Source organism: Cladophialophora psammophila (genome assembly GCF_000585535.1).
Source record: "Cladophialophora psammophila CBS 110553 chromosome Unknown aczJe-supercont1.4, whole genome shotgun sequence".
NCBI lineage: Eukaryota > Fungi > Ascomycota > Eurotiomycetes > Chaetothyriales > Herpotrichiellaceae > Cladophialophora > Cladophialophora psammophila.
This window is the reverse complement of record NW_006912925.1, coordinates 255,620-279,085: the sequence shown is the minus strand read 5'-3', so window position 1 is coordinate 279,085 and position 23,466 is coordinate 255,620. Positions and strand designations below refer to the sequence as shown.

At 52.7% G+C, this 23,466-nt stretch overlaps 11 protein-coding genes across 11 annotated transcripts; 5 read left to right on the top strand and 6 right to left on the bottom strand.

The window, feature by feature from the left end:
• Positions 1 to 575: 575 nt before the first annotated feature.
• Positions 576 to 1,051, bottom strand: A1O5_03020 (uncharacterized protein; the record flags this gene model as incomplete). Its single annotated transcript, XM_007743633.1, has 3 exons — positions 576 to 636; positions 659 to 851; positions 946 to 1,051. The coding sequence occupies 3 exons, from the start codon at positions 1,049 to 1,051 to the stop codon at positions 576 to 578; spliced, it is 360 nt and encodes a 119-aa protein (XP_007741823.1).
• A 1,447-nt stretch (positions 1,052 to 2,498) lies between these two features.
• On the top strand, positions 2,499 to 4,045 carry A1O5_03019 (uncharacterized protein; the record flags this gene model as incomplete). The annotated part of the gene is made up of 3 exons (XM_007743632.1): positions 2,499 to 2,718; positions 2,777 to 2,853; positions 2,903 to 4,045. 3 exons carry the CDS (start codon positions 2,499 to 2,501, stop codon positions 4,043 to 4,045), a joined length of 1,440 nt encoding a protein of 479 aa, XP_007741822.1.
• A 566-nt stretch (positions 4,046 to 4,611) lies between these two features.
• A1O5_03018 (uncharacterized protein) lies at positions 4,612 to 4,890 on the top strand (the record flags this gene model as incomplete). Its single annotated transcript, XM_007743631.1, has 2 exons — positions 4,612 to 4,713; positions 4,777 to 4,890. 2 exons carry the CDS (start codon positions 4,612 to 4,614, stop codon positions 4,888 to 4,890), a joined length of 216 nt encoding a protein of 71 aa, XP_007741821.1.
• A 325-nt stretch (positions 4,891 to 5,215) lies between these two features.
• On the bottom strand, positions 5,216 to 6,092 carry A1O5_03017 (uncharacterized protein; the record flags this gene model as incomplete). The annotated part of the gene is made up of 2 exons (XM_007743630.1): positions 5,216 to 5,778; positions 5,834 to 6,092. The coding sequence occupies 2 exons, from the start codon at positions 6,090 to 6,092 to the stop codon at positions 5,216 to 5,218; spliced, it is 822 nt and encodes a 273-aa protein (XP_007741820.1).
• Positions 6,093 to 7,346: 1,254 nt separating this feature from the next.
• A1O5_03016 (uncharacterized protein) lies at positions 7,347 to 8,283 on the top strand (the record flags this gene model as incomplete). The annotated part of the gene is made up of 2 exons (XM_007743629.1): positions 7,347 to 7,415; positions 7,477 to 8,283. 2 exons carry the CDS (start codon positions 7,347 to 7,349, stop codon positions 8,281 to 8,283), a joined length of 876 nt encoding a protein of 291 aa, XP_007741819.1.
• Positions 8,284 to 10,173: 1,890 nt separating this feature from the next.
• Positions 10,174 to 11,742, top strand: A1O5_03015 (uncharacterized protein; the record flags this gene model as incomplete). Its single annotated transcript, XM_007743628.1, has 1 exon — positions 10,174 to 11,742. The coding sequence occupies one exon, from the start codon at positions 10,174 to 10,176 to the stop codon at positions 11,740 to 11,742; it is 1,569 nt and encodes a 522-aa protein (XP_007741818.1).
• Positions 11,743 to 12,006: 264 nt separating this feature from the next.
• On the bottom strand, positions 12,007 to 12,645 carry A1O5_03014 (uncharacterized protein; the record flags this gene model as incomplete). The annotated part of the gene is made up of 2 exons (XM_007743627.1): positions 12,007 to 12,354; positions 12,469 to 12,645. 2 exons carry the CDS (start codon positions 12,643 to 12,645, stop codon positions 12,007 to 12,009), a joined length of 525 nt encoding a protein of 174 aa, XP_007741817.1.
• Positions 12,646 to 13,405: 760 nt separating this feature from the next.
• Positions 13,406 to 14,461, bottom strand: A1O5_03013 (uncharacterized protein; the record flags this gene model as incomplete). The annotated part of the gene is made up of 2 exons (XM_007743626.1): positions 13,406 to 14,079; positions 14,188 to 14,461. The coding sequence occupies 2 exons, from the start codon at positions 14,459 to 14,461 to the stop codon at positions 13,406 to 13,408; spliced, it is 948 nt and encodes a 315-aa protein (XP_007741816.1).
• Positions 14,462 to 15,955: 1,494 nt separating this feature from the next.
• Positions 15,956 to 17,304, top strand: A1O5_03012 (uncharacterized protein; the record flags this gene model as incomplete). Its single annotated transcript, XM_007743625.1, has 3 exons — positions 15,956 to 16,267; positions 16,340 to 16,424; positions 16,505 to 17,304. 3 exons carry the CDS (start codon positions 15,956 to 15,958, stop codon positions 17,302 to 17,304), a joined length of 1,197 nt encoding a protein of 398 aa, XP_007741815.1.
• A 485-nt stretch (positions 17,305 to 17,789) lies between these two features.
• On the bottom strand, positions 17,790 to 19,714 carry A1O5_03011 (uncharacterized protein; the record flags this gene model as incomplete). Its single annotated transcript, XM_007743624.1, has 3 exons — positions 17,790 to 18,939; positions 18,987 to 19,373; positions 19,431 to 19,714. The coding sequence occupies 3 exons, from the start codon at positions 19,712 to 19,714 to the stop codon at positions 17,790 to 17,792; spliced, it is 1,821 nt and encodes a 606-aa protein (XP_007741814.1).
• Positions 19,715 to 20,880: 1,166 nt separating this feature from the next.
• A1O5_03010 (uncharacterized protein) lies at positions 20,881 to 22,888 on the bottom strand (the record flags this gene model as incomplete). The annotated part of the gene is made up of 5 exons (XM_007743623.1): positions 20,881 to 21,347; positions 21,420 to 21,697; positions 21,779 to 21,882; positions 21,931 to 22,816; positions 22,878 to 22,888. 5 exons carry the CDS (start codon positions 22,886 to 22,888, stop codon positions 20,881 to 20,883), a joined length of 1,746 nt encoding a protein of 581 aa, XP_007741813.1.
• Positions 22,889 to 23,466: the final 578 nt, after the last annotated feature.

Here is a 23,466-nt window from a genome sequence, read left to right as displayed (position 1 = left end):
CATTGTTGCTTGACGAATCCGAGGTGATCGAAGCTTTCAGCAAATGGGTTTGGTAATTCATCCGAGCTTCTACAGAGAGTAAGCAAGGCATCGCACGCCCTACCGGCCTATTAGAAGGAAATCGAAGTCCTATCTATAGGTTCTTAGTATCGAGCGGTGAAATGAAGGTTGGGGGTCTGGAAGCCCGCTAGACGGTCCGTTGGAAGTAGAGTTCGCTTCGGAACGTAAATAGTCTGCGCTAGGAGGCGGGGTGCTTGTTTCCGAGCTCGAAGTGAGTTGTTCAGTTTCAGCCGGAGGAACAGATTTGATATTTTGAGTAGAGGGAGGATTGGCGCCATTTTGTTCTTCAATATGCACCCGCGAAGGACCAGGCCCATCAGCCGTCAACATTCCCGACGGCTCCACTTCACTGAGGATGGAAGAGCTCATCGAAGATGCAGAGAAGAAGTCCCATGGTGGTGGCGGGACTCTTGGGAGTACGGCGTCTATATTTTGCACTGTATCCCGATACACTGCAGGCACGGCGGCCGAGAATCGGACTGCTGATCCCACAACTGGTCGCACATAATTGTTGATTATTCGGGTACGGTGGCTGGGGGGAGGTACAAAAAGGCCCAATCTTCGTCGAATTCCTTCCTGGAACTCGTGACATGCGTACCTCGTCGTATCATAATCGGGCATTTCTCTGGCGTATTCTTGGATAATAGACTTTAGTTCTGTTGCACTGTATTCCTCGCCCAGAGGGTTTCCGATGAGTTGCTTTGTCCAATGATAGCCAGCCCATTCAAAGGTCTGGAATTTCTTGTTCCCAGGCGCATTGGTGAATTCTTTTACGCGCACCTCGCTGAACCCTGTCGAAACCGTTGGTCAATGCCAAATTTTAACCTACGAAGCTCCCTCTTTCTTTGATATGCGGGATAAAGTTCGGGCCGTGGTAATACGTACCGATGTATGGAACTTTCTTTCCGGTCTTGTGATCTGTAAGCTCCGCTCCGAGAAGTTCCAGCATGAAGTAATGGTCACTTCCATTTTCGTCCCTTGCCAGCAACATATTCGCAGAATGGCTCGCCACATCATATTTACTCAAGGGAACCCCTAATCTACGCCGAGCAACGAAGTGATGGTAAAAGGTCATACCACGTGCCTAGAAATCCATGATTGTCATTATGCCGGGTCGGATGTTCGGGACCATACCTACTGCCTCATCAAAGTCTCCCAGAGGTATTTCGACCTCGGGAGGGGTAACCATGTTCGAGGCCGGCAGTGGAGGTTTGTTGTCAGGAACAGCCGCTTGGAGGAAAGTTGCACTATGTGTAGAGCCACAGTTTCAGAGAAAATCATACAAAATTCCCGAGATGAAAACGAAAGTTGGGTTGCTCGTGAAGGCGGCAAGTTGAGCTGGTTGCCTTTTCCACAAGGCGACCAGGTGCTAATGACGTGGCAAGCGGTAACACCCCTGCAGGCACAAGGTGACTGGACGAATTGGCACACTTCATCTCACCATTGTTGCTATCAGCCATTCAATCAGTCTGCGGAAGACATGCAGGCCACCGATTTTGGCGAAATCTGGATGCCCCGTCTTGAGGGAGGCAACTCTAATAAAGCCCTCTGGCTAGACAAGGTGCTCTTCATCAATTCTGTGCTATCGTGACTAGATCTTAACGGAGGGGAATCGAGATATTTATCGAGGCAAGAAAAGAAAGCGTAATGTATCTCGGAAGTTGTTCAATGTTGATGGAGACACGCTGAGACCTTGTTTAACGCCTCGGCGCTAAACAAGGTAGTGGGCGAGTGGGTTACGCGGGGTATTCCGCCAAGCTTCAAGTAACCGTTCTTGGCGCTTTAGCCCACGAGCACTAATAGCGCTGGTGAAATTTCCCGGCTGGGGGACGGGGAGGGAGTGAGAACCAATAAACCACGAGCACTGACAAAGCAATCCAACCCGTTACGTCCAGCGAAGAGCTATTGTGAAGACGCCTTTCGAGGTAGAGGGCATTGAACGATAACCACATCGATGCCCCGGAATTGCCGCACCGAGCCTCTGCCACAATTTGTCATTGTCAACATCTTATTTGGCACCGGTCCAGTTGCTCTCCCTTCCCAAGCAGGAGGCCTCGCTAGCCTGTCGCTGTACTGGGTAGGCCATTTGCCCACAGTTCCTTGTCTAGTATGACGCGGCAATGACAGTCCGAGCCAGTTGGGCGGTGCCACAGATTCACCGGTTAAACGCCTCAATATCACAAGACAGAGTCTCTCGACCCATTGCCTTCCTCGACTCGCGCCTGGTCTCGGTCGAGTGGGTAATGGTTCCCTATTTTAACCATGAGCCTATCTGAAACACCCTATGTTGGGGACGGTATCCTTTCTAGGACCCTATGAACAATATGAAATATTATGTTATCCCGTCTCCCACGAGAGCTCAGCTATCATCCACTCTCCAAGAAAGACATACCCGTTGGATATACAGCAGTCCTCATCTCTGGTCGTTTTGTTTTCACATGAATAATACGGAAATTCAAGATCTACTTAACCTACCGGACCCGGACTCGGCACCCAGGATTGCTATTGCAGTGAACAGTCCGGCCTCCGCTCACGCTGATATCCCTGAAAAGACATCAAGTATTGACGTTTGGAGCCCACTACAGGAGCTCAGTGGGGTGGTGAAGCTCACGAGTAGGGTACCACTTACTATAGAACATATTCAGATTACTTTTGAAGGTACGTACTTAAGGAGCTGTATGCGGGAAGCTCTGATTAACACGTCGAACTACCGCAGGGGAATCCCGAGTTCATACTCAAAGCGTCAGAAAGGATGATCAAAGAAGAACTATAACCCGGAAGTCAACATATAAAGTATGTCAGGGACCGGTGAATATGGGTGTAGTTAATGATCCTCTTCCAGTTTTTGACTCAATCACTTGACCTGGATGACTTTGAAATATCAAACGACACACGCGCGGAAGTTTATGTTTATTCCTCTCCGTTTCGTTTCATCATTTCCAAATGGGCGACACCAAGAAGCGGTAGTGCCCCGAGGCAATGTCTTTCCCTTCCACCGACCTTTCGTCACGGACCTACTTTGACGGATGATGCGGGCGCCACTTCCTACGCTCAACCTCAAATCGAATACAATCTGAAAGTGGTGGCCGCTCTCACCGACTCGCAAGCGACGGAAGGGACGATCAAATTGCGCCAACAACTAGAGATACCCATTCGTCCCGCCCCTGAAGTATTCCCTCCATGCGACACTGGGGACTGGCTCAATGATTTTATCGTCAAGCAAAGCCATCCATTTCGCGCATCAACTTTCAGCTTCCAAAAATACACGATGGTTGTTGCAGCCCAGGAGCCTGCCCCCGTAATGATGGTTGATGATCATCCATTCGGGACCACCGAAGTAACAATTCGGTTCAATGTCACGGCATCCATAAGCAACGCCGATACTCAGGGGCTCGTTGCGCTTCTGCAGAGAATCAGTTTCAGAATCATTCCTGGGCTGCGAGCGAAAACGTTTTATTCTACTCGACCATTCCCGAAGCTCCCTGCACAATCTATTCTGACGGCGAATGACCCGCATCGACTTCATGACCAGGTCTTGAAGTTGGAGCAGGTCAATCGATCCTTGACCTCTTGGCGCCTTATGGAGTCTAATGCTGTGCCATCAAGTGACGAAAGATGCACCCTTGGGTCAACAGTCGGACACAAAACCCGCCCCACAAAGACCCGTCCAACGCAAGAAGTAGTGTGGCAGAGCAGTATCTCCTTCACCGTCAAGGTATCCAGCGACATCACACCGACGTTTTGCAGCGCTATCGCAGCCAGGCAATATAGCCTCATCATCCTGCTGGAAGCCACTGGTATTAGCGTTGGAAAATTTGTTCTGGAAGTGCCAATTCAGCTCGTGTCGGCTCCGACTGCTTCAAACCAGCCTCAGTCCATTGAATTAGGAGATGGGCCTTTCGACGCCTCCGAGCCTGATCATTTCCAGCTCGACGAGGCCACGTGGAAAACAGCCTGGGATGATCCTCCGCCAAAGTATATGTAGTCCAATTCAACGAGAGTGATACAGAACAAAGTTCAAACCATAATCGCGGCAAATCATTGGCTAGCGAAGAGTATAATTTAGTGCCGAGAAAGATCTTTCATGCCCCAACTGGCGTTAAGGGGAGGGAAAGATAGGGCTGTCACGCGGCAACACCTACGGAAGAATCGATCCGTTGATACTGAGACTGAAGAATAGGTCGAAGAGGGTGTGCGGAGGAATTGAATAAGCCAATGGAATCTCATGAGTGACTAAGTGCCAGCCTTTCCCGCTCCAGAGTTCCTCCCCTTTCACGAACGAGTACGATAGCCTACATCATTAACCAACACAAAAGGGGCGCTTGGTGGAATAATGATCAATGAGCCCCACAGGACTGCAGGTTCTGTGCAGAAACACCTAAATTTTTGCCTGGCAGGTCGGCTCTATGCCGTGACGAAGGGGCACACAGTGGCCGTTGCGAGTAGGCAATAGAGCATAAAAAGAAGGCCATCGGTGTCTGTCTGTTCACACCAGCTCTACATCACACCCCTCTTTTACTTTAAGAAAACGACGCCGCTGCAGGAATCGCAATGGCTGACACTGCCAAAGCTTTCTCGCCAACCCTAAGGCCCTTATCGCAGCAAAGCGACCTCCTGCCCTCCGTAGAACAAGCAAATGCCTCTAAAGAAGCTGTACGTGGAAGGCGTCTCGAACTACGCTTGTGTGGTGCGCGGCTGCGCTGATCAGGACGACAGGAGCTAGCCGTCACAACTCACATGGTCTTTGAACGTCAGAAGACGGGAAGCAAAGAGAATGTTCGTGAAAAGGGAGTCATATCTTTACAGAATCTGCCCTCGGTAGGGATCTGACCGGTACTTTACAGCAACATCGGAGAATACAATCGGGGGAAACTACTCGCAGACAAGGCGGTAATTGCACCGAGTGCATTATCTGTTGCTTGTTTTGCGGTCTCTTTGACCACTAGCGTCCTAAGAGTATTCGGTCCGCATCTGCCTGTCTCTCAATAGGCGCTGCCTTTTTCCGGCAGTGGAGGTCGCAGGCATTTTACGTATCTAATTGAGGCAATTTGGAACTGATGGAAGTCCTTGTTCTATCCCTTTCTCCGTCTCGCATAATGGCGTGAAGTATTTAAAGCATCAGTGGTTGGCAAAGAGGTGGAAATATCGCATTAAATCACAAAAAGCACTTGGCAACCATCTGTGGTGCCGTACAACGTCCTCTCCACCGGACGCCGAGATAGTCCTCTCTTGGGACGTTCTCGCTCGCTGCCAACGCTCTGCGGTGCACCTCCTCCGCTTCTTCGTGCTTTTGTTGATCCTGAAGCACCATCGCAAGATTGCTCGCGCAAGTCAGCGTGTCGGGATGACGTGCTCCCAATTCCTCCTCAAATCCTGCCAGGGCTTGCCGGCCAATCCTCTCGGCCTCGACGTACTTGCCTTGGTCTTGAAGCACCGTTGCTAGATTGCTCATGCTCCTTAGGGTGTGAGGGTGATTTGCACCTAGAACCTTCCCATAGCCTGCGAGGGCGCGCCGATTCATCTCCTCTGCCTGATCGTACTTTCCTTGTACTTGGATCACCGCCGCCAGGTTGCTCACGCATGTCAATGTGTCCAATTCATCCGGGCCCACGGCCTTTTCATAGCCTGACAAGGCCTGCCGGCCAATCTCCTCCGCCTCCTCATACTTTCCCTGATCTTGAAGCACCGTGGATAAGTTGATCATCCACATGAGCGTGGCTGTTCATGGTGTAAGTACGGAAAGGACAAAGACGACTGAGTCAGAATAACTTACGCTCAATTCTCTGCTTTCTCTGTCCCTCATCACCCTCGTAAACGTTGTCATGCTGTACACGGGAGCTTCGAGTGTTTGTTTCCATTTTTGTAAGGGTTGAAATGAGTGTTTCGGAGAGCAATAGGAATTCGTTCACAAGCGTTGCGGAAAGCTGAAGGTCAAGGTCTGGGGTGGTAGCCTCGTAGATATAATCACCAAAACTATCTGTGGTCTTCGGTTCCTCGGTTTTGACTCTATAGTTACCTTCGATATCTGCCATTCCTGCCTATGGAAAAGGCACGAGGTTACACAGGTGCCAAGACCCTGTCAGCCACCTGGCCGGTCAGGCAGAATCCCTAGCTGATGCCGCGGCTTTGTTATCCATCCTAAATGATGGTGAGTAGTACGTGCATGTAGACAATCATGCAAGTGGCCGCAACGGGACAGCGACGGATGAAAATAAGAACCAAGTGCTAATGGCTAATCTGGATCAGTTCTCAGCGAATCAAGTGTAGGCAGTGACAAAGACTTAGCCTGCTCTTGGCCTTCGACATTCAACATGCAGGGGCAGCGACTGTGGCGGAGTACGGTATGTTTTGCGATTAACGCGTCTTTGTGTTAATAATGGGACCGCAGCATCGTACCCCGTCTCACAAATATGCGTCAGGGGATCCCGTCCTTTGCTTTAGCGTATGTTCACAGCAAGATCTTTGGAACGGAAGGCGTGACATACTGAAGTGTGGTTATTTTCTTCGTTTTCTTGAAAATGGGCTCACCCGAATCCTTGTTGAACCCTCTGATGGCGGGCGTCTCCTTGAATTCGTGAAAGATAGGGGCGACGTCCTCGTCAAGGGTCATCTGCCTCCTCCCTACGCCCTGTAAGGCAGCAATGGAGATAAGGAGGTCGGAGCATGAAGTTATGAGAACCCTTCTATTTCCTCGTCTATCTTCTGGCGAGAATCTTGAAGCTGCCCACGGCCAAAACTAGGAGGATGCTGAAGAAGTCCGTTTCAAGCTCCTAGGTGGACCCAAGGTATTCCTGAATGGCGGTGAAAGGGCAGGATAACCATGAGGCTGAGCAAGCTCAGGGGGTGGCCGAGCCGGATTTCACTAAACGGATGTCTGACTCGTGAGCAGCGAGCACCCAGTAACTAAAGCAGCAGGTGACTGTGCTGGTCGCTCACTGGTTGTGCCTGGAGTCTGCGTCATTCAACTACCTACTTTGGTTAGTGCAGCCTGGGACGAAATATCTCCGTAGGGAACTTCCCATTTTGGGTGTTGTGACGGGGATGGGGAAGGGTTCAGGGTCCTGGAAACCTGTCCAGGTGAGGATCTTCACACTACCTCTGGACCCTTATTCCTGATCAGCATCTTCCTATGTCATAAGATTATGCAAACACTGTTCTGCCTCAGCTACAGCAAAGATCATGCTCTCCATAGCATGCCTCCGTTGTCTCAGACACTCTTGCTATCAATGTTGCCCATGGAACAGACGCGACGACCTCCCACATGCTGAAACCTTTTCGATGGCACCATGGGTGTGCAAGACATTATCCACTTCGACATAGACGCCTATCGGGCCAAGGTCCGGAACTACGATGATGTAGGGCTGCGGAAGGGGGGGGGGGGTGATCCTGATTCGAACGGCCTACTCTGGTGTGGAGGGGATTGTTAGCGGCACCGTGCTGGCTCCTTCCACAGGAGGTGCTTCGATGATCGGCTGTGTTGCTGCAGGCTGGACAATACACCTTGTCGAACAGAAACTTGAGGTCGTTCGAGCCGAACTGACCAGCCGTGGGCAGCCACTGCACGAGAAGAGGACCAGAGATCACGCATTTCTCATGACCACCAGCAGTGTAGCGGGAGCTATGGGTATAGGTATGGGCATGGAAGGACACATTTTGGGAACAGCTGCCGCTGCAGGGGCCAACCTCGTTGCACTTACCACAGAAAAGCTGGATCGTGTCCAGACAGCGCCCACCCACCCAAGCCCTGAAGCTGCCAACAGCTTCCACCGCCTGAAACGGTCCCTGACTGAGAATGCCACATCACGCTCTCGATCACTGCTACATCCATTTTCCTCCGAAGACAAAGATCTGTTCCGCAAATACGACGACTTGGTCACCCGCAAGAAGTCCCTAGAAGAACGATATCAAAAACTCCGCGAAGTCACACTGGCGGCTGCAGGCGCGAAATGGTACTGGTACGTAGTCTACCACTGCCCTTGTGAACCAGAAACCCTCATAATCTCGACCCATTCAGGCTTGTGGATCGACTCCCTCCGTTGTAGGGACAGCCTCGGTCAATGGGACAAACCTATCCAACGGTGTAATCCCCGCTGGGCCAAGGAGGGTTTGGAACGTTTTCAAAGAGACCTTGACGAGACGGAAAAGCGTTTGGATAAGTGGAACGCGTTGGTTGTCAACGTAAGTGTTCTAGTGTTTTTTCTACGCCTCAACGATATTTCCTAACTCTCTTCAGTGTCTACCACCTGGGCCGATTGCTGTACCTGATGCCAATTCTGAGATGCTTGTGGTTCTGAACCGTGGTATTACAATCTGCCTGCTTCCTCTGCTCTGTTACTGGGTATTGAGACTATCCTGGTTCCGGCTGGCGTACAGACTGCTCGTCATTGTCTTCCTGGGATTTGGTGTTCATGCGCGGTTGTTGTGGGACTATGAGGTGTATCCCTTTCTTCCGGGGGCTGTTGCGAAAACACGACGCACAGTCGTGGACATTGGGGGTTCATCGGCTATGGTTTCTTACCAGGCTTCCTTAGGAGTCGGCCAGACGCAACCTTCGTTTCGCGCTCAATTCGCAACAGACGTACCACTATCGGTCCTTTGCCCTTCGTCATCTGGGTGCAATGGTTCAAATGCATCAAATTTCAGAACATGCTTCTCCGCTAGCACCTCGATTAGCATCAGTGTCAGCAGGTACGTCGTTGCCGACTGTGGCAGCGGTGAAGGTCCCTTCACCCCTGCCGCATGAAACAGGAACCCAGGCTACCAGGCATAGGATGACCGCAATGACCAAGTTGATGGCCATGCCTTTTGCATGAAAGTGTCTATCCGATGATCAAGGAGGGTCAAGAGGGTGTACTGGGTAAAGGAAAGAGAGTCGGAAGGCCTCTAATATTAACCACAAGGAGAGGAGTGCCAAGGCGGCTGCAGGCTAGTCCTGGGATGACTAGTGCTCGGGTGGTAGAGCCACGTGACAACGAAGCCCATGCCCGCGGAGGTGCCTCCTTTGGCTTCTCACTCAAGCTTCATCTTTCTCAGTATGCCGCATTCCACGTCGGAACCACTCATTTGTCCCAAGAAACATCGCTCACGTCGCATCGATGTCCCCCTGACCGCCTGCATTCTATGGACAACCAACGTCTGCACTCTTGGTAGAATGTAACATGTTACGCTGTCGACGACTGTGGAATCCTGACAACATACATTCAACCAAAAGAACTGTTCCAGCAAGGGATCCGGAACTGCCGCGCTAACTCACTGGCCGATAAGATGTTGCTTCGACGGTCCGAGTATAACAGACATCCTTAACCACGGCTGTGGACGGCCTCATCGATATCGATATTTACACTGTGGCTGGCCCAACGTTCAGTATCCCGCCAACCCAACTGGTTTTACTACCAGCGTTACCCCCGTCAACAATTTCGTCTCGGTGCATTTTATACAGACTTGGTAGAGAATCTATTTATAGTGTGAAGAACGATGTCTTTGTGCTGCAATTTGTTGCTGGGATTTGTGGCTGAATGCTGTGTTGCCGGGCTATTCCAATTTCAGCGATAGGGGATATGTATACTGGCGCTTCCATAATCTTCTGAGCAGCATCCTCCGCGAACCAGTCACCTGGATAAGTCAGAAGTCTTGGATAATACCATGAGCTGTGTTGGTGCGAGCGAAGAGGTTCGATTATGCGACAGCTGCAGATCCTTGCATCTGGACACTCGCTTGCTATCTCAAGATTCCGGAGACACAATTCTTCCTGAATCAATCATATTCAGTCCAGATGCATGTTCGCTGTGTTCACTCATAAACAAGTGGCTACTCAGATATCAACCCGCTGCAGGAACGTCCGCTCCCCTGGAGAAAAGCTCGAAAGCGTTGATACCCGACACGGGTGTCGTTTTTCGCAGGGAAAAAGGCAACGGGCACAACGAACTGATTCGCCGCTTCAAGTTATATTTGTCTTGGTCACTTCCACGGGTGCCCATCGCCGAATTCTGGCTTTCTTCATATCCAGTCCCAACAGCTCGCCTGTTTAGCGAGTCTAGCCGCAATGCTGCCTCCTCGTTTCCCTCGGGTCGTCTGATCGAAGATCTCGTGGACGTCTGTCTGTTGCGATGCTGGATGCGGTTTTGCCATGTCCACCACGGGGATGCTTGTGCTCAGCCTCCTTGGATGCTCCAAAATGACAGCATTCCGCCGAATTTTCGACTCATCGACCTGCAAAAAAGATGCGTTGTGAACTCGCCAGCCCATCCCTCGTACTTCGCTCTCAGCTACGTTTGGGCCCCTTCCGAGAACGACCTCCGAGCTACTTCAGCAAATATAGATGATTTGAAGAAACCTTACAGCCTCACTCAGGAGGCACTGCCTCGAACAATCTTTGATGTCATGCAACTCATTCTTGGACTTGGTGGCAGGTATCTCTGGGTGGACAGGCTTTGCATTCTGCAGGATGACGACATGGACAAATCGCTTCAGATACCACGGATGGATTCTGTCTATTCTCTCGCTGAACTGACTGTCATTGCAGCCAGCGGTTCAGGTGCACACGATGGGATCGCAGGACTCTCGGTTCCGCGCAAAGTCCATCAGGACGTTTGCCGTATCTCGCCCACACTGGCCTTGGTCACTTTTCCCACCAAAAATCTGTACGAGAGTTCCGTATACAGCCACCGAGGTTGGACGCTGCAAGAGCGAGTGCTTTCTCGACGCTCACTAATGTTCACCGAGGGTCAAGCATCCTGGTCATGCATTTGTGCGGATTGGACCGAAAGACTATGCCTGGAGCCGGACAGGTCGGCCCAGGGAGCCAATTCATGGACGATCTCGAGAATCCACCTGGGAAGCTATGAGCGTGTGCCTGCGGAGTATTATCGAGATTTCACCCAGAACCACTACAGACATCTCCCCCGATTCTATGCCTTGAAGGAATTCTCGCACGATTCTGATGCCTTGGACGCTATCAGTGGGCTTCTCCGCAGAATCACCCATGTGACCGGAGTCGAGTTCTCCTGGGGTCACCTACTGACCACCTCGTTCGATCAATCCTTGAGCTGGAGAAAAACTACGATGGAGATTAAACGGAGAGATGCAATGTGTCCCCTTCGCTCTTCTGGCAGCTCTTATTCCGTGCATTTTCCAAGCTGGTCCTGGCTTGGTTGGAAGGCGTCCATCAAAGATGTGATGCCCTCGACGGACACAGCTCTGAAGCCAGAGATCGACTTCTTTCGTTTAGACATCGACGGGAAGATCCAGCGTCTCATACCGCCTGTGGCTGGCGGCGGAAACAAGGCAGTTGACCAATCTGCATCTCTGCCCGATGAGGCCTGCAACGGCTGGAAAGGTGAAATCAAAGTCGAAGTAGACCGTCACAACAAAGACCAGCCTTTCAGAGACAGCGGGAAGCTGCTCTTCTGGACAAGTCATGCCGAGCTCTCGATCCAAGCCGAGGAAAGAGTTCGTCTCGGCTGTGTACGCCTAAAGATCTGTTCACCTGTAGGGCAAACCGTGGGACACATCACGGAGTTGACGTCGGCTTGCGACCACGGAAGGGCCTGGCCATTCATCGAATACGACCAGTCGGCGCTACAATCGTTCGTTGTCATATCTCGCAAATATGACCGAGCAATCGGACACCCTTCGGGGACGCTATCGGCAACAGGAACACTGAGGGTGATGTGGATTAAATAGGAAGATGTCGAAAAGAAGACTGCTTCAAGAATTTCGGTTGGCGAGGTAGACGAGCAATCTTGGGTTAATGTCAAGAGGGACTGGAGACTCGTGGTTCTTCAATGATCGTTGAATCCATGGCCGTGACAATGGAATCATGCGCCACGGACGTAAATAACAACCCTGCAAAAGTCGCGAACAAGCAGGACTTTGACTTTTCCCTTTCCACTCGTGCATGGAATCCACCTTGCGTTTTGATCCGCGGTGGCCACACCAAGCTTGGGTTCAAGCCTTGCCCTGGACAGCCTCGACGATATCCTTGACGACAATCTTCTTCATCTTCATGACGGCCTGCATGGTCTTCTTCATTCTCTCTCCCTCGGCCGAAGACATATTGTCCACAACCACCTGGGGCACGACCTGCCAATGCACGCCGAAGCGGTCCTTGAGCCAGCCGCAGACCTGCTTCGTCTCGTCGATCTCCCATCCTTCACCGGCCTCTGTCAACTTGGCCCAGAAGTAGTCCACTTCCTCCTGACCCTGGCAGATGATCTGGAAACTGACCGCCTCGTTCATGGGGATGTCCTTGGGCCGGGAGTTGAGCGCCAGCCACTTCGTGCCGTTGAGCGTGAACTGCCCGCCCCTCCCCCCAATTGGGGAGTTCGGCGTTAGTAGTGCTGGCCTTTGGAACGAATAGGGCAGGGGAGGGCCAAGGATGAGGGGAAGGTGAAGGGAAATGGTTCTTACAAGCACACTCATGACCGAGCCGATGGGCTGCTTGTGGATCTCATGACCTGCGTCGCTGAAGTGGTTGATGGTGTCGATGGACGAATTGGGGAAGACGGACGTGTAGAACTGCGCGGCTTGTTCGGCCTCGGACTCGAAGAAGAGGCACGGATACAGCGAAACGGGTGCGATGGCCATGGCTTTCTTGGTTCTTGGTTCTGTTGCTTTTCTTCTTCTTGATCCTGTTCTTCTTCCCAGGGAACGAGTGCCAGGGGACTTGTAGGTGGATGGAATATTGTGTTTTTGATGGGACGAGTATGTGTCTCTTCCTTTGGGAGAAGAGATGGGTCGAAGAAGTGCTATATGAGAGAGGGACTCTTGCTGATTGAACCAATTCAGTTCAATTTCTTTTTCCTCTTAGTTTGTTCGTTTCGTGTCTCACATTCATGTTCCAGAAGTCCACGGTTCCAATGCGCCCCTTTAAATACCCCAGACATCGAGAGGTAAATGCGTAGGTATACATTGGGAGTCTCCTTTTGCTCGCTGGGGCTCAATACCAATACCTAGAATGCACTATTCCTATTTAGGCCTAGCTAGGCCCCAATTCAGGCAGCAGCGGCGCCAAGGCCACTCGTGATTGGGCCGAGCCGTTCTAATGCCGTAATGCTACTCCGTGGACAAGAGAAGATCCCAAAAGGTTGTGCCGCACCCCGAATGTATATGTGTACTTCCTATGGAGGAGGTCCGAGTACGAGCCATGGCAGGTCTTGGGACCCCGTTCTGCCTGGGTGTGCCTTGCCTTGGTTGCGGCAATCAATCGAATAGCCAGTCAGCTACCCCTGCCCTCCCTCCTCCGGCTGCGAATAATCGAATGTGACATGAATGAACAGGTCGGAAAGAATATCGAGATCAGGACCAAAATCAAAGTCCAGTACTCTATCCCTGGCTAGCAGCTTGGTCACTTCTTCAGCGCCGTCACGCTCGACCCGTCTGGCGTGCCCGTCTTCAATTCCACACCAGCCCGCTTCTCCCACCCCTTCAGCAGCTCCGTGTGATCGGCCGTCGGCTCCAGCATGGCCATGGACTGCTTGAAGTAGCGAATGATCAGCTCGGGCATGTCGGTGTCAAAGTGCATATTTTCAAAGACCTCCTTGGCGATGCCGACGTCTTTGATCAGCAGCGCCAGCTGGAAGCCCGACGCATACCGCCGGGGGAGGGCGTCGGTCTTGTAGCTGTCGGTGGTGGAGAAGTTGCGCCCTGTGCCCACGTTGAGCACATCGATCATCTGCACTGGGTCCAGGCCGAATTTCTGGCCCGTCACCAGCGCGTCCGAGAGCGCCACGATCGACGCCGCGCTGATGTAGTTGTTCAGCGTCTTCATGACGTGCCCGGAACCCAGCTTGCCCATGTGGAACACATACTTGGCCATCGCCTGGAGGACCGGGAGCACTCTGTCCACGGCTTCTTGCGAGTTGGCGCCCACCATCAGCGTGGCGTCCCCCGTGTCAGTGTCGTGCAGATGTGCCTGTGTGACTGGAGAATCGACAAGGACGAACCCGAGCGCGTCGAGATCTTTTCCCAGGCTCTGGGTGTCAAATGGTGACGACGACGATGTATCCACGATTATTGTTCCTAGGGACGTCAACAGGCGTTTTTCACACCACCACGACGATGACGACAACAACAATAACAACAACAATGAAATCAAAACATCGAAGAGAGGGTACAGAAGAAACATACCGGGCTTCAGTCCCTTCGCAATCCCGTCCTCTCCCAAGATCACCTCCCGAACCACCTTACCCTGAGGCAGCATCGTGACAACCACATCACAGTCCTTGAATCCCTCGACGCCCCTCTCAGCCACCGATGTGTTGGGATTCTCCTGGGCGAACTTCTGCTCCCGCTCCGGGTCGGCGTCACGCACAATCAGACGAAAGCCCGCGCGGGGCAAGTTGGACGCCATCGAGGCCCCAGCCTTGCCGAGGCCGATGTACCCGACCGTCTTGACCGGCATGTTGATGGATCCCATGTTCTTTCTGATAGTTAGGCCTACGGGGAGGCCTACGGTATATCGCGAGGAGGAGCAGGCGGCCTCGCCAGGGTCAAGGAGAGAATGATTCGAAAGATGAAATAAAAGGAGAATAACCCGAGGAGTCGTTCTGAGATCCTACGTGTCTGCTATGCGTCACATCGGCTTACCTTTGTCCTCCAACGACGCCTGGCTGTCGCAATTAATTCCGTCTCTCGGATAGGATACGGATAGGGAAGTGACGAGTATGGATGACGCTCGACGATGATTGCCCTTTGCTCTCCTCTGTTCTTGCATCAATCACGCTCACTCGCTCACTCCCTCCCCCGTGGTGTCAAAATGAGGGGCAGGGAATGACCCAATGCCCGCCTTCTCCATTGCCGCCGCGCGTTTTGTACGGAGCATCAGAAAAAAGAACCCGAAACCCCACAAAGGGGCGTCACGAGACTTGGGGAAAAGGCCAGCAATGAAAACGTTACCTAGGTAGCTTGCTTTTATCTGTAACCTTACGAGGTGCCTAGGTGGGTGACTGTGCTGAGGGATCTGCCGCCGGAGGAGATTGAAGAGTTAGTTAAGCTCTCCAGAGCTTCTTCAAGTGGGTTCATCCCGGGGCTGCCCTTGAGACTCCCTTGGACTCCCCAAAAGTGGGACATTCCACCGGCTGGATACGAGCAGGATCTCGGCATGGCCTGGCTAGGCGTCCAGTGGAGCTTCTCGAAAAGAGCCCTCGGCGGTCGCTTGTCGTTGGCATGGACAATTCAACAGGTCGTCAACCGGGGCACTCAGCCAGAAGGGAATCAGTAGTGACACCAATCGCATCACTGACTTATCATACCCTCTACCTTCAACCTATTAACTAGAAAGTCCTTTCCTAGGCATTCAGCGGCCGGCCCCGGCATGTGGCTTGGTCCTCCATCCCGAGAGCCCAGCCTTTTCCTTCCACCTTTGGTTTGCTTTGCGCGCCTGCCTCCCTGCCATGGGCTATCGGGCGCGCTCCAGTCAAGTGGCGGGTTGTGCGTGGTTGGTTTGTGTAAATCTTTTTTCGCCTCCGCCGCTGCGGCGCTGCGCCCAAGGGGAATGGGGTTATTCCCTGGATAGCGGGCTTACCTTGTTGGCTTGATATCATACCATGTTTCCCCAGTGCCTTTTGTCGTTGTCCGTGAGATCCAAGAACCACATTCTTATAAGTTTTCCCTTTATTTCCTGTTGCCCCGTTTTGCGCCTGCGTGGTAAAACAGACGAGGAAATACAAGACGCAAGTGAGGACTCGCAGTCATGGGCTCCTTGGGGGTGGAGCCTCCTTTGAAAGGTACGTACGTAGTTGTTTCTATATGGCGAAGAGAGCCCCAAAAAACAGCACATCATGCGACTTCCCGTCTCATTGGAAATCCACGAGCTCTAGCTAACACGGCCCCCCCCTGGTAAATAACAGTCATTATCGTCGGGGCAGGGCTGGGAGGATGTGCGACCGCTCTGGCCATGCACCACGCGGGCTTTGAAGTGGTCATGTTCGAGAAGGTCCGAGAGTTCCAGCGGCTCGGAGATTCGCTGGGCCTGGGTGAGAATGCGTTCAAGTTGCTCGACCGATGGTCGCCGTTCCTGCGCGACCATCTGATCGAAATCGGGAACAAGTCGGAATTCATGCAGATCCGCCGCTGGCACGATGGCAAGCTGCTCGCACAGCAGCCGCTGATGGACATGGCCGGCTACATTGGCCACCGGGGAGACTACCATCGAGGGTTCTTGGAGGCCGTGGCGGAAAAGGGCATCCCTTTGCACATGGGCAGTGAGGTGGGTTACTTTTTTCACGGGCCATGACCTATTTGTCCCGAGAAAGGTTCTTGACGTGCCTGTGTGATTCAGGTGGTAGAATACGACGACCTCACCCCGTCGGTGACGCTGAAGGACGGAGAGCGACATTTCGCGGACGTCATCATCGCAGTCGACGGTAAGGCTGAAGGAGAAAGCGCCCGCATTTTCCTCCATGTATTGCACTTCTGTGTTCGTCGGTGAGTTAACATCTTGCAGGAATCAAGTCTCGGGCGCGCGAACTGGTGCTCGGGTTCGACGACAAGCCCAAGTCGTCCGGGTACGCGTGCTTCCGGGCATTCTTCAAGGGCGACAAGCTCAAGGGCGACCCATTGACGGCCGAATTCGTGGAAAACGAGTGTGTCAACATCTGGATCGGCAAGGACATGCACGTGGTACAGAACACGCTGCGCGGCGGCGACGAGTTCAACTGGATCATCACGCACAAGGACACGGCCGACATCCAGGAGTCGTGGTCGCAGCCCGGCGACATGGACGAAGTGCGTCGCCTCGTGGCAACGCTGGACCCGCGCATCGCCGCCGCCATCCGCAAGACCGATGAGTGCCTCGACTGGAAGATCTGTTACCGCGACCCCATCCCGACCTGGGTCAGCAAGAACCACAAGGTCGCCCTGGTTGGCGACTGTTGCCATCCGCATCTGCCCACCAGTGCCCAGGGCGCCAGCCAAGCCACCGAGAGCGCTGCCGTGCTTGCTCAGTGCCTGCTCCTCGCCGGGAGGGACAACATTCCGCTGGCGACTCGAGTTTACGAAAAGATCCGCTTTCCGCGTGTGCGTCGCTCGCAGACTAACGGCGAAGACCTCCGCGACCGGTGGCACACAGCGCTGGACCGCATGGCCGACGGCGGCGACGGCGAGATCGACCGCGACTCGCTCCTGATCAAGAACAACGTGCTCTACGATTACGATGCGGAGGCGGACACACGCAAGCGCTGGGCCGAGATGGCCGCGCTGGTGGGCGAGGAGTTGCGCACCGGCAGGATTACGCCGCTATGCTGAGTGATTGATGGATTTTTCCTGGAGTGATTTCCTTTGAGGATTCGTGGTACTGGTTCTTAGTATCCGGTACCAGATTGCTTGGTGTTGGATCCTTGGTACCTTATGCCGGATACTTACAGGATACCTAGTGCTTGGTGCTTGGATCTTGATACCTGATACTGGAGACTCGACGCTTGATACTTGATGATCAAGGTAGACTGTTCACGCGAGGGGGAGAGGCAGGAGGAGGATGACCTGTCTGAAAGCGCGCGCGGGCGAGAGTGTGCGTGTTGTGTGGCTACCAGACTGGACTTGCTTCCTTGTATCTACATACCTCCTTGCTTCTTGCTTCTCACTTCTGGTATGCTTCCTTGCTGCTTGCTCACCCGCTGACTTGCTTTGGCGAATGGTTCCTTTCACATCCTACCTATCATTCGAACATGCAAGCGCGGGAAAGACAAAACAAAGGAGAATCTCTCTATGACACATGCGATCATTCACCGCTTCTACAACTTTGGACTCACCCCGTCCTTCAGCATATTCCTCTGGTCCCCGTCCAAGATCTCCCACCCTTTGCCTCGGAATCTCTTTCCCCATATCCCGTTCCGACCGGGCGCCAGGATCCCATTGGGGTCGAGGGCGTCTTTGATGGTCTCATTGAACCTGCGCAACGCGCCATTGTTCCAGCTGTACGTCTCGGCCACCTGGTCCGCGAACAGGAGATGGGTGCGGTACTCGCCGTAGCCTTCCCTGGCCGCAGCTCGAATCATGTCGCGCATCAGCCCCGTCGCCCTTCTCTTTGCGTCCGAGTCGGACCGATCGTAGACAATGTTGGCGATGTAGTGCATCTCCCTGCCTGCGACACACATGGTGGGGAAGACATCGAAGCCCCATTTCTCATGCAGCTTGGTGATGGTGCTGTGGATGATGCTTGCATCCTTGCCTTTGGTCGGTGAGATGGGGGAGAAGAACAGATGCGCGGCATTGGGGACCCAGTTGAGCCAGTCGAGTTCCTTCAATACAGGCACGCCACTACATACTTGGACTCGCGAATGGAGATAATGATCCGCCGGCACATCCGAAGGCAACATGAATCTGCTGCCCTTGATTTTGCCAAACTCCGCCTTTATGATCTTCAGCTGAGCCTCGATCGAGGTCGGATCACCGTATTGAGTGCCGTAGAACACCCATGAGCAATCGCCACAGGGCAACTTGGAAGCCTTTTCTCGTATCACTTCCCTTGGCATCTGACCCTTGCTGCTGTACCAAAATGATCGAGGTTTACCCATCACGGCCAATTCCTGGATGACATGCCTCAACTGGGGGATATTGCCTAGGATCCGCTTCTGTGCAAGCGGCCGGATGATCTCCACGATCTGCTCAAAGTCATCCTCGCGGGGGAACGTGATCATGTATGATTGATGACCGATCTCCGGCATCAGCCAAAATCCCATCTTGGTGATGATGCCGTAATTGCTCTGACTGAAGATTCCATCGACGTAGGGTCCATAAGCTGCTTGAAAGGATTGCCATGTCGGGTTGTCTGCGCCATCCTTGCCGGGCATTGCGCCCATGCCAGTTCGGAGCAATTCTCCCGTCGGAAGCACTAGTTCCATACCACAATGATTGGCGAAGTGATCACCATAGGGGGTATATCTGCGTTTGGTCAGCTGGCGTTCTCATAGGCACGAAGATGGATTTACCCAACGCCGCGGTCGATGGCATTTCCAAGAACGCTTCCGCCTCCAAGATCCGGACAATCAATCCATAAGGCCAGCCCCCTCTTTTGGATCTCCTCATACAAGGCAAAATACGAGACGCCTGGCTCCACCACACAAGAAGCATTATCCGCGTCCACATTGAGAATCTTATTCATCCTCCGACCTAGATCAACGACAACGGAGCCAGGGATACGGGGAGCTGCCCCTCCATAACCGATATTCCGGCCCATGGAGATTGGGTAGATGGGTATCCTGTGCTTGTTGGCCCATCTTACCACAGTTTGCACTTCGGCTGTGCTGCAAGGATATACCAGGGCGCTGCATATCAGCTCTTCCTGGTCGGCAATATGATATGCGTCGTGGGTATTACTTTATGAGCCATATTAGAAATCGGGGAGCTGCAGCAAAAGGGGAAGAATTTCATACGGATGCTCCATATACCACCCGTCAATGAGTGGCCCATCATTTACCTGAACATTCTCGTCCCCAAGGGCATTCTTTAGCTCCGCAACAGCTTGGTCGAAGCTTTCCCTGCTCACGTCTGGTGGTAGCGCAACTCTCCTTCGGGGGACACTGTCTGGAAGCGTCTTCTGAGAATACAGCCTTGCTTTAGCATCAATGGCTTCCTGAGTGAGTCTTTTTGGCACGCCACTGTATCGGGTTGCGAGATCTGGGATAGACCCCTGGGCGGACGAGGCTGAGTCAGACATGCTGCGATGAAAAGGCTGTGATTAGTCCCTCCGGCAAAGCGGCTATGCTATTGGAAAGGTTCGAAGCGGTTGCATCAACTTCGAGGGAGCTCCCTCGCGGTGAAAGCTCCCGGCAAAGGTACATCAATACTTAAATGGGCAACCGGACTCGCCCCACGACATCCAAGAGGCTGGATGCGTCTTCGGAAGCTGCTCGCTGCCCAGACAAAAATTGCTCCGCGAACCCCTCATTTTCCTAGTCTGGTCGCTGGTCGCCGAGGGCCTTGAATGCGTTCCATCCACATCCGAGAATGTGGAGGATGGGTATTCTCCGCATGGCCTGCCCTTGCCCGCGAAGATTCCCTGTGGCAACACACATGGCAAATGTGCGGGACAATTCCGGTAACCCAGATGTAAGGTGAACTGCCGCGATTTGTGTCCAGCCTTGGGCTAGGAATGAGCAAGTTTCCAGGCTGTCTTTCCTAGCGGTGCAGGCCATGAATATCGATATCGTCCGCATCATTTTCCAATGTCTTTCCCAAGCTCGGGTCCTCACACCCACTCTTTCGCCGGCATCATGGGGCAATGGTGGCGGCGTTGAGAGATGAAATCTCAGGACAGTGAAACCAATCCAGTTCAACGCTTCCACATGTCGTCTTTCGTATATATACAAAAGATCCTTTGAAGATCTGTTGAATTCCATTATATTCAAGTGCCAGCGTCTTGCTGCCATACAATATATCGAGAACAGGCTAGGAAAGACTGTCGGAAAGCACAGCTCAACCTGAAACCAATCCTGCCTTGGAAGGTTGCTTGTCCTTCCCAGTCTTGGTCGCCCTTTACCCAACATGCCAGGGCTTCGTAATGGCAAGTATCGGCGGGACTTCGAGCAATTGTATAGCCGCAGCGAGCTTGGCAAGCCTAAGATCTGACCAGTAATGCCTATGACACCACCGAGACTTAAGAACCCTTCGACATCCAGTACAAGGGTGCTGTGAGGGCTTTGCATTCCTTGCAGTTCCATTGGAACGCCGTTTCATGTGCCAGGGGCGGTGAGTGGCACAGACAGACTGTTGCAAGCACAGGATCAAACGTAAGCAGTAGCAGACAGCCACGACGCCCCATTAGACATCCCAAATGCTTCAAGAATACAGTGGAACAAGGTGGCTGCGCGTTCATGATGGCAATCAATTCTGGAGGATCTTCCTCAAGTGTGCACCTTGACTGTCACAATCCGCTTCGAGGGGCATGAAGTCTAAGCTGGGACTTGCTCCGCTTAGGCCCTTCCCATTTGTGCTTGACTCACTCATCCCATCGTCGCTGGCCCCCGTCTCTTCTTTGACAAACACACCCGTAGAGTGAGAAACGGCCCCGTTTATGCTACTGGAGGCGCTGCTGACGCTTTTCTTGCGTTCAAATTTCAGCACGATCATTCTGACAAGCGTCCAATAGCTGTCGGCGGACGTTTCAAAGCCCATTTCGCTGACGTTTGCGCGGGACAGTTTTGCACGGATATCATCCCACAGAGTCTTCCAGTTTGCAAGGGCAGTCTTCATCGGTTCGTATACAAGATGTGGCTCAGGAGCCAGTGAAGTGGACGATATCCGATTGAGCGGGTTTCCAAAGAGATGCTGCCAACAGTGCGTATACAAGACTTGCGAAACATGTCAGTATAGTCTAGGCGAGACTAGCATCTGCGCAAAAAGGGGTTCCTTCAAGTCCATACCGTGGGTAAGGTAAAGCATATCCCAACAACACAAGCTCTCGTTCCGGTAAGCTGCCTTCAGTTCGCCGGGATGGACGAATAATTTCTGGAAAGCTTCGATCAATTTCATGCGCGGACGGGGAAATGAACCCCGCTGTAACATATCGGCGTAGCTTGACAAGTCGAAATACTCGGGGTGACATGGCAGCTGAAGATCTAGTTCGCAATAGTTGATGCGGGGAGGGACATTGTTGAAGATGCCCATGGCTGAGTCAAGGGCGAGAAGGACATTCATCGTCCTAGAAACCAGCGTCAGAGAGAGAGAGAGAGAGAGACAGAGAGAGAGGATCTTCTAGGCAGACTGCAAGGACGATACTTACCGAATTCGGGCCTCAGTCCGCACCCAGCGTTGAAAAGCGAGATCATCCATTATTGCATCAATATTCGAATGCTGTGCTGCTGGCAAGCCGAAGTATCGAGCAAGCTGGGATCAAGTTAGATATGACTGTGTGAACGGGCAGGGCAGACCAACATTCAGGGCCACAGGGAACCTTTGCCTTCTCGCTCTCCTCCGACCGGCGAGATTCCCCGAGAAATATTGAACGACGACAAACAAGTATGCTCCTTGAAACATTTGAAAGTGGTATTCCAAAGCTTCCTCATCTGGCGCTTGCGAACACCCCAGGGCGCCAAAGAACTCGTCCCTCACTTCTGGCAGCGAGAAGATGTATGTTTCCATGACGTCCAGAAGACTCTTCATCCAGACAACCTTTGCCGGCTCCGAATACATCGCCCCCAAGGCGACACAGCCCAACACAAGAGGAATCGGGGCAATAGTGGGCTGGAAGGTTGGGCGATGGACTATCGGACAGTGCCGGTAGTAGTTATTAAAGAATAGGTTGAGGCAGTGGTCTATTTCGACATGGGTGAGGAGTTCGATGTTTGTTTCCAAGTGCAGGAGCTGAGGACTGTCCGGATATTCCACCGCAAACTTGGCGGCTGCGCCCATCAACAGCTGTCTAATCTGATAGGCGCGAGATTCAAGCGCCATGGCAGAGGCAGATACGATACCTGTCACGCTGGTAATGTGTGATATGTCAGGGTTTAGGGAATACGAGCCAAATGTCAAGTTCTCGAAGCCTCCAAAGAAAGAGTCAAAATTCACTACATCCAGGTCGGCCAGGGTTGCGTCAGCGAAGACGTTGTTGTTTTCGTAGTCCTCGCTCCAATGTGAGGCCTCGGAAGAGTCTTCTGCTTCGGTGACCCTCGCATCGTCCTCCTCACCTCCCAGTCCTGGAGGAGTGTCGCGAATGGGGAATCGGGGAACCAGGTCATCACCATCAGGAGCGTTAAGCAGATGGTGAATCGGGATGGCATCTCGACTTTTAGGTCTTGCGACTTCTTCTGTTCTTTGTGGACTGGACGCTGCTACACACCCAGTTAGAAGGTGTTGAGCTCCAGGGGGGACGGACCACATACGTCGGATGCATTCCTTGCCAAGTTCCTGACAGCGAGTACAGGGGCTTTCTTGGTCACATTTTGTCCTTAGCTTTACACAAGAAAGGCATGAAGACTTCTTTCGGCCTTTAGACTGGCCCTCAGGTACGGGCGCTGAGCCGCGTTCCTTACATCGAAACTGGTGTGCTCGAAGAACATCACTGAGTCAATGTCAGTAGTCCCCTTTGGGCTTTCAGGTGGAGGCCTTGGTGTTACCTCCGCTTGAAGCACTTTGAGCAGAAATTACAGGTGAAAGGTCTCTGGGCGACATCTGCAAAGGCGATCATTAGCACACACAAACCAGGCAAGGCCGGGAAAACAGTAGCCACAGACGTTGCTGTTGATGACGGAGCATATGAGCCTTCCGCACAAAGGACTTGGAACATGATGGACACTGGAACCGGTCCTGCCATTGACGGGACTGATCCATGATAGAGACTGTCATCGGCAGGTGGGATTCAAAATGTCAACCATGAGCTAGGGTTGCACAGTGGACCAATAGGCCAGGGGGTTTTCTGGGCGAAGATCGGTCGATAATATCAATGCCGGACTCCGGGGACATGGATATTTC